A 15,729-nucleotide genomic window follows, 5' to 3' on the forward strand; every position below is an offset into this window, starting at 1 on the left:
AGTGATCCCAGCTGCCAGTGTCTGGACCCAGGAGAGTGATCTCAGCTGGCAATGTCTGGACCCAGGAGAGTGATCTCAGCTGCCAATGTCTGGACCCAGGAGAGTGATCTCAGCTGCCAATGTCTGGACCCAGGAGAGTGATCTCAGCTGGCACTGTCTGGACCCAGGAGAGTGGTCTCAGCTGGCAATGCCTGGACCCAGGAGAGTGATCTCAGCTGGCACTGTCTGGACCCAGGAGAGTGATCTCAGCTGGCACTGTCTGGACCCAGGAGAGTGATCTCAGCTGGTAGTGTCATGACCCAGGAGAGTGATCTCAGCTGGCACTGTCTGGACCCAGGAGAGTGATCTCAGCTGCCAATGCCTGGACCCAGGAGAGTGATCTCAGCTGGCAATGCCTGGACCCAGGAGAGTGATCTCAGCTGGCACTGTCTGGACCCAGGAGAGTGATCTCAGCTGCCCAATGTCTGGACCCAGGAGAGTGATCTCAGCTGGTAGTGTCAGGACCCAGGAGAGTGATCTCAGCTGGCAATGCCTGGACCCAGGAGAGTGATCTCAGCTGGCAATGTCTGGACCCAGGAGAGTGATCTCAGCTGGCAATGCCTGGACCCAGGAGAGTGATCTCAGCTGGCAATGTCTGGACCCAGGAGAGTGATCTCAACTGGCACTGTCTGGACCCAGGAGAGTTATCTTAGCTGGTGTCTGGATCCAGGAGAGTGATCTCAACTGGCACTGTCTGGACCCAGGAGAGTTATCTTAGCTGGTGTCTGGACCCAGGAGAGTGATCTCAACTGGCACTGTCTGGACCCAGGAGAGGGATCTCAGCTGGCACTATCTGGACCCAGGAGAGTGATCTTAGCTGGCAATGCCTGGACCCAGGAGAGTGATCTCAGCTGGCAATGCCTGGACCCAGGAGAGTGATCTCAGCTGACACTGTCTGGACCCTGGAGAGTGATCTCAGCTGGCACTGTCTGGACCCAGGAGAGTGATCTCAGCTGCCCAATGTCTGGACCCAGGAGAGTGATCTCAGCTGGTAGTGTCAGGACCCAGGAGAGTGATCTCAGCTGGCAATGCCTGGACCCAGGAGAGTGATCTCAGCTGGCAATGTCTGGACCCAGGAGAGTGATCTCAGCTGCCAATGCCTGGACCCAGGAGAGTGATCTCAGCTGCCCAATGTCTGGACCCAGGAGAGTGATCTCAGCTGGTAGTGTCAGGACCCAGGAGAGTGATCTCAGCTGGCAATGCCTGGACCCAGGAGAGTGATCTCAGCTGGCAATGTCTGGACCCAGGAGAGTGATCTCAGCTGGCAATGCCTGGACCCAGGAGAGTGATCTCAGCTGGCAATGCCTGGACCCAGGAGAGTGATCTCAGCTGCCAATGTCTGGACCCAGGAGAGTGATCTCAGCTGCCAATGTCTGGACCCAGGAGAGTGATCTCAGCTGGCAATGTCTGGACCCAGGAGAGTGATCTCAGCTGCCCAATGTCTGGACCCAGGAGAGTGATCTCAGCTGGCAATGTCTGGACCCAGGAGAGTGATCTCAGCTGGCAATGCCTGGACCCAGGAGAGTGATCCCAGCTGCCAGTGTCTGGACCCAGGAGAGTGATCTCAGCTGGCAATGCCTGGACCCAGGAGAGTGATCTCAGCTGCCAATGTCTGGACCCAGGAGAGTGATCTCAGCTGGTAGTGTCAGGAGCCAGGAGAGTGATCTCAGCTGGCAATGCCTGGACCCAGGAGAGTGATCTCAGCTGGCAATGTCTGGACCCAGGAGAGTGATCTCAGCTGGCAATGCCTGGACCCAGGAGAGTGATCTCAGCTGGCAATGCCTGGACCCAGGAGAGTGATCTCAGCTGCCAATGTCTGGACCCAGGAGAGTGATCTCAGCTGCCAATGTCTGGACCCAGGAGAGTGATCTCAGCTGGCAATGTCTGGACCCAGGAGAGTGATCTCAGCTGGCAATGCCTGGACCCAGGAGAGTGATCTCAGCTGGCAATGTCTGGACCCAGGAGAGTGATCTCAGCTGGCAATGCCTGGACCCAGGAGAGTGATCCCAGCTGCCAGTGTCTGGACCCAGGAGAGTGATCTCAGCTGGCAATGCCTGGACAAAGGAGAGTGATCTCAGCTGCCAATGTCTGGACCCAGGAGAGTGATCTCAGCTGCCAATGTCTGGACCCAGGAGAGTGATCTCAGCTGGCAATGCCTAGACCCAGGAGAGTGGTCTCAGCTGGCAATGCCTGGACCCAGGAGAGTGATCTCAGCTGGCACTGTCTGGACCCAGGAGAGTGATCTCAGCTGGCACTGTCAGGACCCAGGAGAGTGATCTCAGCTGGCACTGTCTGGACCCAGGAGAGTGATCTCAGCTGCCAATGTCTGGACCAAGAAGAGTGATCTCAGCTGCCAATGCCTGGACCCAGGAGAGTGATCTCAGCTGGCAATGCCTGGACCCAGGAGAGTGATCTCAGCTGGCACTGTCTGGACCCAGGAGAGTGATCTCAGCTGCCCAATGTCTGGACCCAGGAGAGTGATCTCAGCTGGTAGTGTCAGGACCCAGGAGAGTGATCTCAGCTGGCAATGCCTGGACCCAGGAGAGTGATCTCAGCTGGCAATGTCTGGACCCAGGAGAGTGATCTCAGCTGGCAATGCCTGGACCCAGGAGAGTGATCTCAGCTGGCACTGTCTGGATCCAGGAGAGTGATCTCAACTGGCACTGTCTGGACCCAGGAGAGGGATCTCAGCTGGCACTGTCTGGACCCAGGAGAGTTATCTTAGCTGGTGTCTGGACCCAGGAGAGTGACCTCAGCTGGTAATGTCTGGACCCAGGAGAGTGATCTCAGCTGGCAGTGTCTGGACCCAGGAGAGTGATCTCAGCTGCCAATGTCTGGACCCAGGAGAGTGATCTTAGCTGGTGTCTGGACCCAGGAGAGTGACCTCAGCTGGTAATGTCTGGACCCAGGAGAGTGATCTCAGCTGGTAATGTATGGACCCAGGAGAGTGATCTCAGCTGCCAATGTCTGGACCCAGGAGAGTGATCTCAGCTGGCAATGTCTGGACCCAGGAGAGTGATCTCAGCTGGCAATGTCTGGACCCAGGAGAGTGATCTCAGCTGGCAGTGTCTGGACCTAGGAGAGTGATCTCAGCTGGCAATGTCTGGACCCAGGAGAGTGATCTCAGCTGGCAGTGTCTGGACCTAGGAGAGTGATCTCAGCTGCCAATGTCTGGACCCAGGAGAGTGATCTCAGCTGCCAATGTCTGGACCCAGGAGAGTGATCTCAGCTGCCAATGTCTGGACCCAGGAGAGTGATCTCAGCTGGCAATGCCTGGACCCAGGAGAGTGATCTCAGCTGGCAATGTCTGGACCCAGGAGAGTGATCTCAGCTGGCAATGCCTGGACCCAGGAGAGTGATCTCAGCTGCCAATGTCTGGACCCAGGAGAGTGATCTCAGCTGCCAATGTCTGGACCCAGGAGAGTGATCTCAGCTGGTAATGTCTGGACCCAGGAGAGTGATCTCAGCTGGCAATGTCTGGACCCAGGAGAGTGATCTCAGCTGGCAATGTCTGGACCCAGGAGAGTGATCTCAGCTGGCAGTGTCTGGACCTAGGAGAGTGATCTCAGCTGGCAATGTCTGGACCCAGGAGAGTGATCTCAGCTGGCAATGTCTGGACCCAGGAGAGTGATCTCAGCTGGCACTGTCTGGACCCAGGAGAGTGATCTCCGCTGGCACTGTCTGGACCCAGGAGAGTGATCTCAGCTGGTAGTGTCAGGACCCAGGAGAGTGATCTCAGCTGCCAATGTCTGGACCAAGAAGAGTGATCTCAGCTGCCAATGCCTGGACCCAGGAGAGTGATCTCAGCTGGCAATGCCTGGACCCAGGAGAGTGATCTCAGCTGCCCAATGTCTGGACCCAGGAGAGTGATCTCAGCTGGTAGTGTCAGGACCCAGGAGAGTGATCTCAGCTGGCAATGCCTGGACCCAGGAGAGTGATCTCAGATGGCACTGTCTGGACCCAGGAGAGTTATCTCAGCTGGCACTGTCTGGATCCAGGAGAGTGATCTCAACTGGCACTGTCTGGACCCAGGAGAGTGATCTCAGCTGGCACTGTCTGGATCCAGGAGAGTGATCTCAACTGGCAATGCCTGGACCCAGGAGAGTGATCTCAGCTGCCAATGTCTGGACCCAGGAGAGTGATCTCAGCTGCCAATGTCTGGACCCAGGAGAGTGACCTCAGCTGGCAGTGTCTGGACCCAGGAGAGTGATCTCAGCTGGCAGTGTCTGGACCCAGGAGAGTGATCTCAGCTGACACTGTCTGGACCCTGGAGAGTGATCTCAGCTGGCAATGTCTGGACCCAGGAGAGTGATCTCAGCTGGCAGTGTCTGGACCCAGGAGAGTGATCTCAGCTGGCAATGTCTGGACCCAGGAGAGTGATCTCAGCTGACACTGTCTGGACCCTGGAGAGTGATCTCAGCTGGCACTGTCCGGACCCAGGAGAGTGATCTCAGCTGGCACTGTCTGGACCCAGGAGAGTGATCTTAGCTGGCAATGCCTGGACCCAGGAGAGTGATCTTAGCTGGCACTGTCTGGACCCAGGAGAGTGATCTCAGCTGGCAATGTCTGGACCCAGGAGAGTGATCTCAGCTGGCAATGTCTGGACCCAGGAGAGTGATCTCAGCTGGCAATGTCTGGACCCAGGAGAGTGATCTCAGCTGGCAATGTCTGGACCCAGGAGAGTGATCTCAGCTGGCAATGTCTGGACTCAGGAGTGTGATCTCAGCTGCCAGTGTCTGGACCCAGGAGAGTGATCTCAGCTGGCAATGCCTGGACCCAGGAGAGTGACCTCAGCTGGCAGTGTCTGGACCCAGGAGAGTGATCTCAGCTGCCAGTGTCTGGACCCAGGAGAGTGATCTCAGCTGGCAATGTCTGGACCCGGGAGAGTGATCTCAGCTGCCCAATGTCTGGACCCAGGAGAGTGATCTCAGCTGCCCAATGTCTGGACCCAGGAGAGTGATCTCAGCTGGCAATGTCTGGACCCAGGAGAGTGATCTTAGCTGGCAATGCCTGGACCCAGGAGAGTGATCTCAGCTGGCAATGTCTGGACCCAGGAGAGTGATCTCAGCTGGCAATGTCTGGACTCAGGAGAGTGATCTCAGCTGGCAATGCCTGGACCCAGGAGAGTGATCTCAGCTGGCAATGTCTGGACTCAGGAGTGTGATCTCAGCTGCCAGTGTCTGGACCCAGGAGAGTGATCTCAGCTGGCAATGTCTGGACTCAGGAGAGTGATCTCAGCTGCCAGTGTCTGGACCCAGGAGAGTGATCTCAGCTGATGTTTGGACCCAGGAGAGTGATCTCAGCTGGCACTGTCTGGACCCAGGAGAGTGATCTCAGCTGGCAATGTCTGGACCCGGGAGAGTGATCTCAGCTGCCCAATGTCTGGACCCAGGAGAGTGATCTTAGCTGGCAATGTCTGGACCCAGGAGAGTGATCTCAGCTGGCAATGCCTGGACCCAGGAGAGTGATCTCAGCTGGCAATGTCTGGACCCAGGAGAGTGATCTCAGCTGGCAATGTCTGGACTCAGGAGAGTGATCTCAGCTGCCAATGCCTGGACCCAGGAGAGTGATCTTAGCTGGCAATGCCTGGACCCAGGAGAGTGATCTCAGCTGGCAATGCCTGGACCCAGGAGAGTGATCTCAGCTGCCCAATGTCTGGACCCAGGAGAGTGATCTCAGCTGATGTTTGGACCCAGGAGAGTGATCTCAGCTGGCAATGCCTGGACCCAGGAGAGTGATCTCAGCTGCCAGTGTCTGGACCCAGGAGAGTGATCTCAGCTGATGTTTGGACCCAGGAGAGTGATCTCAGCTGGCACTGTCTGGACCCAGGAGAGTGATCTCAGCTGGTGTTTGGACCCAGGAGAGTGATCTTAGCTGGCAATGTCTGGACCCGGGAGAGTGATCTCAGCTGCCCAATGTCTGGACCCAGGAGAGTGATCTCAGCTGGTGTCTGGACCCAGGAGAGTGATCTCAGCTGGCAATGTCTGGACCCAGGAGAGTGATCTCAGCTGGCAATGTCTGGACCCGGGAGAGTGATCTCAGCTGCCCAATGTCTGGACCCAGGAGAGTGATCTCAGCTGGTGTTTGGACCCAGGAGAGTGATCTCAGCTGCCCAATGTCTGGACCCAGGAGAGTGTTCTCAGCTGGTGTTTGGACCCAGGAGAGTGATCTCAGCTGGTGTTTGGACCCAGGAGAGTGATCACTGCAGCCAGAGGTGTATCAGTGTAACAGACTGAACAGGGTGGTAGCTGGGTCCAGGGATCCATGACAGAAGCAGTGAATGTAGTAGTGGTGCAGTTGGATCAGTACTTTCCTCTCCTGTAGCTTTTTCCTCAACTGCTTTGCAGGATGGAGATGAAGGACAATTCCAGCGGTTCTCATAGTCCTGGATTGGGCAAGGAAAGGATGGGACGTCACCCTTGTAATACTTATTGCAGATGCACTGTGGGCTTTGCCAGACCATTCAGATCTATTGTCCCAATGACCCGATTTACCACACCTGCTTCTCAATCCCTGTGTAAGGAAAGGCCTCACCATAGTACAGATGCTGTTTCCAGGCACACACGTATGCGCATGCACCAGCCAAGAACGAGCCGGACAGATGTGGGCAAACATGCACAAGCGCGAATGCGAACACGCATCTGTCCCCAAGCCTGGCGCCAAACAGCCTATTTAAACAGAGCTTCAGCACTGGCTAATTACTGTTTGGTCTACAGTGTTCTGTGTTTGTCCCTGCATTCCTGATTCCTGCGTTCGACCTCTGATCTTGGCCCGGTTTGCTCCCGAGCTTTACTGTCTGCTACTTGTCCTGACCCAGAGCTTCATCTCTGATTCTGTCTCTGCCTGTTTATCCTGCATCCGTTGACAATTCTGCCTGTGACTCAACTACTCTGCTGTCTGCCGTATATGCCTGATCTGTTATTGACCCGGCTCGTCTGACTCTGCTTCCAACTCTTCCAGCCTGCTACAGCTCCTTCAGTCCAGCTCTGCATCTTCTGGCCTCTGCTTCCTGCTGTGCATCCACAGTCTGTCATCAGCCAAGCCAGTCTGCCTGCTTCCAGCTATCCTGCTGGCACATCTACCTGCACAGACTACTGGACTGATCATAGGCGCTCTTAGCCCGCCATGCTCCATGGCTACTGTCTCACCACCAGTGGTCCTTGAGCCGGAGCTGTATGAGAGGCCTTCCTCTGCACGTCAGGCTCACCAACCAGGTACATGACACCCTGGCTGGCAGTAAGGCTGTTCTACCTGGCCTAGGTTCTACTTTATGCAAGGTCTGTCATTGGGCCTGAAGTTTTACCAGGTGGATGTTTTGGCCTCTTCTGATTCTGGCTCTGGGCAGAAGGTCCTTCAGGCGGCTCTTTAAACTGCAGGCAGTCTCCAGCTCCCACTGTTTACCTTGGACCTCTTAGCGGTTGTCAGTTGGGACTGCTTTTGGATGTCTGTGTTTGCAGTGGCTGCCTGTGTATAGGGGGCACAGGGGCGCCGCCCCCCCCCCCCCCCAAAAAAAAAAAGAAAAAAAAGATAAAAAAAAGATTTAAAAAAAAATTCAATTTTTAGCCCACTAGGGGCGCCGGACTTAGTGGTGGCTATGGGGGGTGGGGTTTTCCACCCCATGTGAGGCGGGCAGAGGCGTCGATTGGTGGCCTTCTGGGGGTCACTGGGGCGCAGAGCAATGCGCCCCGACACTCCCCACTTTTGTGATGTCCTGGCTGTGATTGGTCCAGACTCCAGCCTGGACCAATCATCATTCAGGATATCCTGACCCTGCTGACGTCGTTGGGGGCGGTGCCGGTGCGTGCGTCAGTCACTCACCATCACCGCCCGATGAAGAGGACGAGGAGAGGAGCAGCGCGCCGTGGACGTCACCTTCCCGCCGGACCGGTTCCCACCGCCGTCAGAAGAAGGAAGAAGAGGGCGAGGAGCAGCGCGCTGTAGACGTCTCGCAGGCAGCCCAGGAGAGCAGGTAAGGGAGGCAGCTGCAGCGCGATGTCATGACCTGTGACCTGACCTGTGACATGACTGTGACCTGACCTGTGACATGACTGTGACCTGACCTGTGACATGACCTGTCACATGACCTGTGACATGACTGTGACCTGACCTGTGACATGACCTGTGACATGACCTGTGACATGACCTGTGACATGACTGTGACATGACCTGTGACATGACTGTGACATGACCTGTGACATGACTGTGACATGACCTGTGACCTGACCTGTGACATGATCTGTGACATGCCTGTGATCTGACCTGTGACATGCCTGTGACATGACTGTGACATGACCTGTGACCTGACCTGTGACCTGACCTGTCACATGACCTGTGACATGACTGTGACATGACCTGTGAAATGACTGTGACATGACCTGTGACCTGACCTGTGACATGACTGTGACATGACCTGTGACCTGACCTGTGACATGACCTGTGACATGACTGTGACATGACCTGTGACATGACCTGTGACCTGCCCTGTGATATGACTGTGACATGACTGTGACCTGACCTGTGACATGACCTGTCACATGACTGTGGCATGACTGTGACATGACCTGTGACATGACTGTGACCTGGCCTGTGACATGACCTGTGACATGACCTGTGACATGACTGTGACATGACTGTGACATGACCTGTGACATGACTGTGACATGACCTGTGACCTGACCTGTGACATGACTGTGACATGACTGTGACATGATCTGTGACATGACTGTGACCTGACCTGTGACATGACTGTGACATGACTGTGACATGATCTGTGACATGCCTGTGACATGCCTGTGACATGACCTGTGACCTGACCTGTGACATGACCTGTGACATGACCTGTGACATGACTGTGACATGACCTGTGACATGACCTGTGACATGACCTGTGACATGACTGTGACATGACCTGTGACATGACCTGTGACCTGACCTGTGACATGACCTGTGACATGACCTGTGACATGACTGTGACATGACCTGTGACATGACCTGTGACATGACCTGTGACATGCCCTTACCATCACCTGTGCCATGCCTATCCCATCACCTGTGCCATGCCTATACCATCATCTGTGCCATGCCTGTGCCATGCCTGTACCATCACCTGTGCCATGCCTATACCATCATCTGTGCCATGCCTGTGCCATGCCTGTACCATCACCTGTGCCATGCCTGTGCCATGACCTCAAAGTCACGCATTTTTTTACCGCGTTTTTTGCCGCAAAGCAATACCTATTACATTTTTCTTTTTGCGCCCCCCCCTCCAAAAAAAAAAATTTGTGTGTTTGTGATTATGCTCTTGGCAATGATTTGTAACTAAACTGAGGCATGCTGGTAATAGGAGGGGTTTGTCAGGCTGCCCCATTTGCTTTTCAGTGACCAGTCCTCCTGTAGGCAGCAGAATAACCTGAAGGTTTCCAGTGTTCCTCAATGGGCCATCAAATGAACTCCAGGGAGAAGGTTTCCTGCTCCATAAAAATATCCAAATATTCAGTCTGATCAGACTTTCTAAAGAAAGGTTTCTATTGGCTGCCTAATTTAGCTGTTACGTATTTTATCTCTGAGACTTCAGTTGTAGAATGACGTGGGCTCTGGGCCCCCTCTGTGGTGCCAATTATAGGACAGTCACTGGCAGCCAATCACCAGCCCCTGCAGACACATCCCACCCCATGCTGGATCTTGCCCTCAGATTTGAACAAAAAGGATTCATGTAAAATGAAGTTTAGAAATGTTTAATATTTCGATTCCTGTATAAGGTTACCCCACCCCATGTGACAGCTCTGGGCCAATCACTTGGGAGGAGGGGAGTCACATGCTCCCCATCCCTGGAATTATTGGGTAGGTTTACTCTTGGGGGAATACTGAAGAGGGAATGCTGCTCCAGACCCTCAGCAGTGCCAATCATGTGACCTTCATTGGTAAGGATCAGCCAATCATTGGTAAGGATCAGCCAATCAGGGCTTTGATGTTTTGTATTGGATGTGACGGGTAAACTGGCGCCCTCTGGCTTCCCCTCAGGTGTATTGGTTCCATCCAGCAGCTGAAGAGTAAGTTTGGGAAGAGTTATCTCCTGGAGATTAAGGTGAAGGATTCCCAGCATGCAGAGCTCCTCCACCAGCAGATTATCCGGATGTTTCCACAGGCGGCCCGGCAGGAAAGGTGAGCGGGGCGGGGAGCAGGGTGGGGGAGCAGGGCGGGGAGCAGGGTGGGGGAGCAGGGCAGGGAGCAGGGCGGGGAGCAGGGTGTGTTTTCCCGGTCACTCCATCACCTTCATCTCCATATATTCTTATTAACCATAGCTGTTGTCCCATGCCACGATTATTAATGATTCTCTGATTGGCTGCAGATTCTCCTCTTTGCTCGTCTATAAGATCCCCATGGATGATGTGCAGTCCTTGTCAAAGGCCTTTCTACAGCTGGAGGAAGGTGAGGACCCCAAAACTTACCCACATTAGAAGGAGGTCAGTGACAGCGGGGGAGGTGCTGGAATATTGAAGTGAGGTCATGTGACAGAGTAGCACAGGTGAGGATGGGGAGGAAGTATCTTGTCTGGATCTGGGGAGGGTAGTAATAGGTGGCAGCCTGGGGGATTGGGGAGGTTGGTAATAGATGGCAGTCTGGGGGATCGGGGGAGGGTAGTAATAGATGGCAGTCTGGGGGATCAGGGGAGGGTAGTAATAGGTGGCAGGGGGGATCGGGGGAGGGTAGTTATAGATGGCAGTCTGGGGGATCAGGGGAGGGTAGTAATAGGTGGCAGGGGGGATCGGGGGAGGGTAGTAATAGATGGCAGTCTGGGGGATCAGGGAAGGGGAAGTAATAGGTGGCAATCTGGGGCATCGGGGGAGGGTAGTAATAGATGGCAGTCTGGGGGATCGGGGGAGGGTAGTAATAGATGGCAGTCTGGGGGATCAGGGGAGGGTAGTAATAGGTGGCAATCTGGGGCATCGGGGGAGGGTAGTAATAGATGGCAGTCTGGGGGATCGGGGGAGGGTAGTAATAGATGGCAGTCTGGGGGATCAGGGGAGGGTAGTAATAGGTGGCAATCTGGGGCATCAGGGGAGGGTAGTAATAGGTGGCAATCTGGGGGATCGGGGGAGGGTAGTAATAGATGGCAGTCTGGGGGATCAGGGGAGGGTAGTAATAGGTGGCAATCTGGGGCATCGGGGTAGGGTAGTAATAAGTGGCAGTCTGGGGGATCGGGGGAAGGTAGTAATAGGTGGCAGTCTGTGGATCACACTCATTGTAATCTCCTCACAGCCAAGCGAGTGTTCAGTGTGGAAGAGTATAGCTTCTCCCAGTGTACCCTGGAACAGGTAAGGCTGATTCTCCATCCACCCCGACTGTCACTTGTACCTCCATCCACCCCGACTGTCGCTTGTACCTCCATCCATCCCGACTGTCACTTCTACTTCCATCCACCCCAACTGTCACTTCTACCTCCATGTACCCCAACTGTCACTTCTACCTCCATCCATCCTTGACTGTCACTTCAGTCTCCATCCACCCCGACTGTCACCTCTACCCCCATCCACCCCGACCGTCACTTCTACCTCCATCCACACTGGTAATGAGAGTCACTTTGGTTAAGGGGCCCGTGGAACCCAGCTTAACTTAGAGAGGTTGGGAAATCCGTGTCTCAGCTCCTTGGGTCCCTCTTATGTGTAAGTTACCCTGTGTCTATTAGGGGCACAGGGTGAGTTAGAAAATGATAGACAACTACTTAATAGACACTGAGAATATGGTTTGGATTACTTCAAATGGGACAGTAATATGTATCCACAATATCCCTCAAGAAAATTATATGAAGACTATTCCTGGTTTGTTTGACTCTGAACACGTTCATTACAAGAGCTAATCACATTGGCCTCTGTTCCATGTTGTTCAATGTGGGAGACAGACAGTCTGTTAGTGGTGGTCTCCTGCTATTGTCTGTCTATTAAGGTGGTATGTGTTTTCTGCTAAGCATGTCTGTCCCATTGTTAATTAACTCACCTATTGTCTACTGTGGGGATGTGTTTATAATAATGTGTATTGTAGTTTGGGAGCTCAATGCCAGCAAGTCTGACCTGAAATGAGATCCTGATTAAACAAAGCATTGTCTAGGTGTGGATCCCCATTCATTCATATTGTTTCTGTCTGGTGGCTAATTTGATTAACTCTTGGCTGATCCTCTATGATAGGATTAGCCTTGTGTCAGTCCTACCTCGTTATCTTAACCATTGTGTGATGGTTTGGGTAAATATTTGGGTGGTCACTGGCATACTTCTCAAGTATATAAAAAGCCTGTTTTCTTGTTCAATAAAGAGTTCCAGATCTTAAACAAGCTACGTTCCGGCCAGTTTTGTATGGGGCGGCTGTAATGTCTGATATCTATGTTCAAGACTGGAGGAAGCCATACACTGACAGAAGAACGCAAGCACATTGTGGGTTGCGGTCCCGTTACACACCCCGACTGTCACTTCTACCTCCATCTGGCCCAACTGTCACATCTACTTCCACCCAATCGGACTGTTATCTCTACTTCCATCCACCCCAACTGTCACTTCCTACCTCCATCCACCCCGACTGTCACTCCTACCTCCATCCACCCCGACTGTCACTCCTACCTCCATCCACACCGAATGTCGCTTTCAACTCCATCCACCCCAACTGTCACTTCTACCTCTATCCACCCCAACTGTCACTTCTACCTTCATTGACCCCGACTGTCACTTCTGTCTCCATCGACCCCGACTGTCACTTCTGTCTCCATCGACCCCGACTGTCACTTCTGTCTCCATCGACCCGACTGTCACTTCTGTCTCCATCCACCCCCACTGTCACTTCTGTCTCCATCGACCCCGACTGTCACTTCTGTCTCCATCGACCCCGACTGTCACTTCTGTCTCCATCCACCCCCACTGTCACTTCTGTCTCCATCCATCCCCACTGTCACTTCTACCTCTATCCACCCCGACTGTCGCTTCTACCGCCATCCCTCCGACTGTCAATTCTACTTCCACCCATACCAACTGTCCCCTTTACTTATATTCATCCCGACGGTTACTTCTATCTCCTTCCACCCCAACTGTCACTCCTACCTCCATCCACCCTGACTGTCGCTTTCAGCTCCATCCACCCCAACTGTCACTTCTACCTCTATCCACCCCCACTGTCATTTCTACCTCCATCGACCCCGACTGTCACTTCTACCTCCCATCGACTCCGACTGTCACTTCTACCTCCATCCACTCCGACTGTCACTTCATCCTCGACTGTCACTTCTACCTCCATCCACCCCAACTGTCACTTCTACCTCGACTGTCACTTCTACCTCCATCCACCCCAACTGTCACTTCTACCTCGACTGTCACTTCTACCTCCATCCACCCCAACTGTCACTTCTACCTCGACTGTCACTTATACCTCCATCCACCCCGACTGTCACTACTACCTCCAATCTGGAGGATTCCTCTACAGCTCTAATCATTCCATCCATTCTAACCAATGACAAGTCTCCACATTCTTCTCTAAACTAAATTGTGATTGGCTGCTATCACCCAACTCTTGTCTGTGACTTACTAATGAGTCCAATAGTGTGTGACGTCTTCAGTGTGAGAATATGAACTGTTATTCTGGGAAGCCCAGAGCTCCTCTGACAGTCCTGTGATAGGAGGAAGCGCCGTTCCTGAGGATGGACTTCATAAAACCAGTGAAGAGTGAAGAGTCCACCGGCAGAAGAGCAACTTCCTTCTCTGGATTCCATCACCAGCCACATCTTTATCATTCACCCCTTTATTATTGATGACATCACATGACAGGAGTGCTCTAATTCCCAACATTCCCTCTGTCCCCAGGTATTCCTGGATCTGGTGAAGGAACAGGAGAAGGATGACTATGATGTGGAGAAGGCCTTCAGCTGGAAACAGCTCCGGTCTGAGAGTCTCTGATGACGAACAAACGCCATGCCGTAGGAGGAGGTCCCGATTACCGCAGGAGGAGGTCCTGATTACCACAGGGGGAGGTCCCGATTACCGCAGGAGGAGGTCCTGATTACCGCAGGGGGAAGTCCTGATTACCGCAGGAGGAGGTCCTAATTACCGCCGTGCCTACATGTTATAATATGTATATAATCTGCTTCCCAGACCACCTATCAATATACAAAGTGTCTTCCTGACCACTTACTACATCACTATTATATGAAACAATGTTCACCAATTACAGCAAATATACTCCACAAATTGTCTGTGTGTATCAATGTGTAATCGTGTGTCCTACCTCCTATATACATCACAACACCTACCTATCCAGGACAGTGTCCTCCACAATATGAAAATATAATATACACTTTATTCCCAAAAGTATTGGGACGCCGGCCTTTACACACACATGAACTTTTATGGCATCCCAGTCTTAGGCCATTGGGTTCAATATTGAGTTGGCTCCGCCCTTTGCAGCTATAACAGCTTCAACTCTTCTGGGAAGGCTGTCCCCAAGGTTTAGGAGTGTCTATGGGAATGTTTCACCATTCTTCCAGAAGCACATCCCTAATTCTAATCCTAATTCATCCCAAAGGTGTTCTATGGGGTTGAGGTCAGGATTCTGTGCAGGCCAGTCACGTTCCTCCACCCCAAACTCGCTCATCCATGTCTTTATGGACCTTGCTTTGTGCACTGGTGTGCAGTCATGTGGGAACAGGAAGGGGCCATCCCCAAACTCCTCCCACAAAGTTGGGAGCATGAAATTGTTCAAAATGTCTTGGTATGCTGACACCTTAAGAGTTCCCTTCACTGGAACTAAGGGGCCAAGCCCAACCCCTGAAAAACAACCCTGTAACAGAACCGCCAACCCACACTGTACTTGTGGTCTTCCGTCAGTATATCAGTATATCAGTACCGTCACAAACCCCACACCATAATCTCCCCTCCACAAAATTATTTGGACCAGTGCACAAAGCAAGGTCCATAAAGACATGAATGAGCGAGTGAGCGAACCTTTGGGATGAATTAGAGTGGGGAATGTGAGGCAGGCCTTCTCATCCAACATCAGTGCCTGACCTCGCAAATGCGCTTCTGGAAGAATGGTGAAACATTCCCATAGACACACTCCTAAACCTTGTGGACGGCCTTCCCAGAAGAGTTGAAGCTGTTATAGCTGCAAAGGGTGGGCCAACTCAATATTGAACCCTACGGACTAAGACTGGGAGGCCATTAAAGTTCATGTGTGTGTAAAGGCAGGCGTCCCAATACTTTTCACAATACAGGCATACCCCACTTTACGTACCTTCACTTTATGTACACTTGCAAGTACGAACACATTGGCGTCTATAGGAAATCTTGGTCAGCTTGGCATGGCAATGCTCCCGGTTTTTAACATTGCCGTCTATGGGAAATTTTGGTCAGCTTGACATGGAACTGCTTCCAGTTTTGGCAGGCGTCCCAATACTTTTGGGAATATAGTGTATTTTGCATTCACAACTGGATTTCCGCTTCCATGGTGACTGGCTCCTGGAACACTTCTTCGATATTACCCGACACTGAGTCCTGTTGGTTTGAACTGTTTGTAGTGAGGAAGCAGATCCCACCACTGCCAACAAATGCGACGGAACCATCCAGCCCCAAGCTTGGGTGCTTCCCTCAGTATACAGCTCCCTCTAGTCTGGACCCAGGAACCAGATAATATAGTGGAACATGGCACCCAAGAATCTAG

General features: G+C 52.9%; 1 protein-coding gene across 1 annotated transcript in view; it reads left to right on the top strand.

The window, feature by feature from the left end:
* Nucleotides 1-14,079, top strand: part of LOC309567518 (ABC-type organic anion transporter ABCA8-like) — a 201,140-nt gene extending 187,061 nt beyond the window's left edge. Inside the window, exons 35-38 of the mRNA XM_082272902.1 lie at nt 10,060-10,200; nt 10,388-10,467; nt 11,299-11,354; nt 13,878-14,079. Of these exons, the coding sequence (XP_082129028.1) occupies nt 10,060-10,200; nt 10,388-10,467; nt 11,299-11,354; nt 13,878-13,970 (370 nt within the window). The 3' untranslated portion in view covers nt 13,971-14,079. The remainder of the gene's footprint in view (nt 1-10,059; nt 10,201-10,387; nt 10,468-11,298; nt 11,355-13,877) is intronic.
* Nucleotides 14,080-15,729: the final 1,650 nt, after the last annotated feature.

The sequence above is a fragment of the Pelophylax lessonae genome (genome assembly GCF_965119305.1).
Source record: "Pelophylax lessonae genome assembly, chromosome: 11".
NCBI classification, from domain to species: domain Eukaryota; kingdom Metazoa; phylum Chordata; class Amphibia; order Anura; family Ranidae; genus Pelophylax; species Pelophylax lessonae.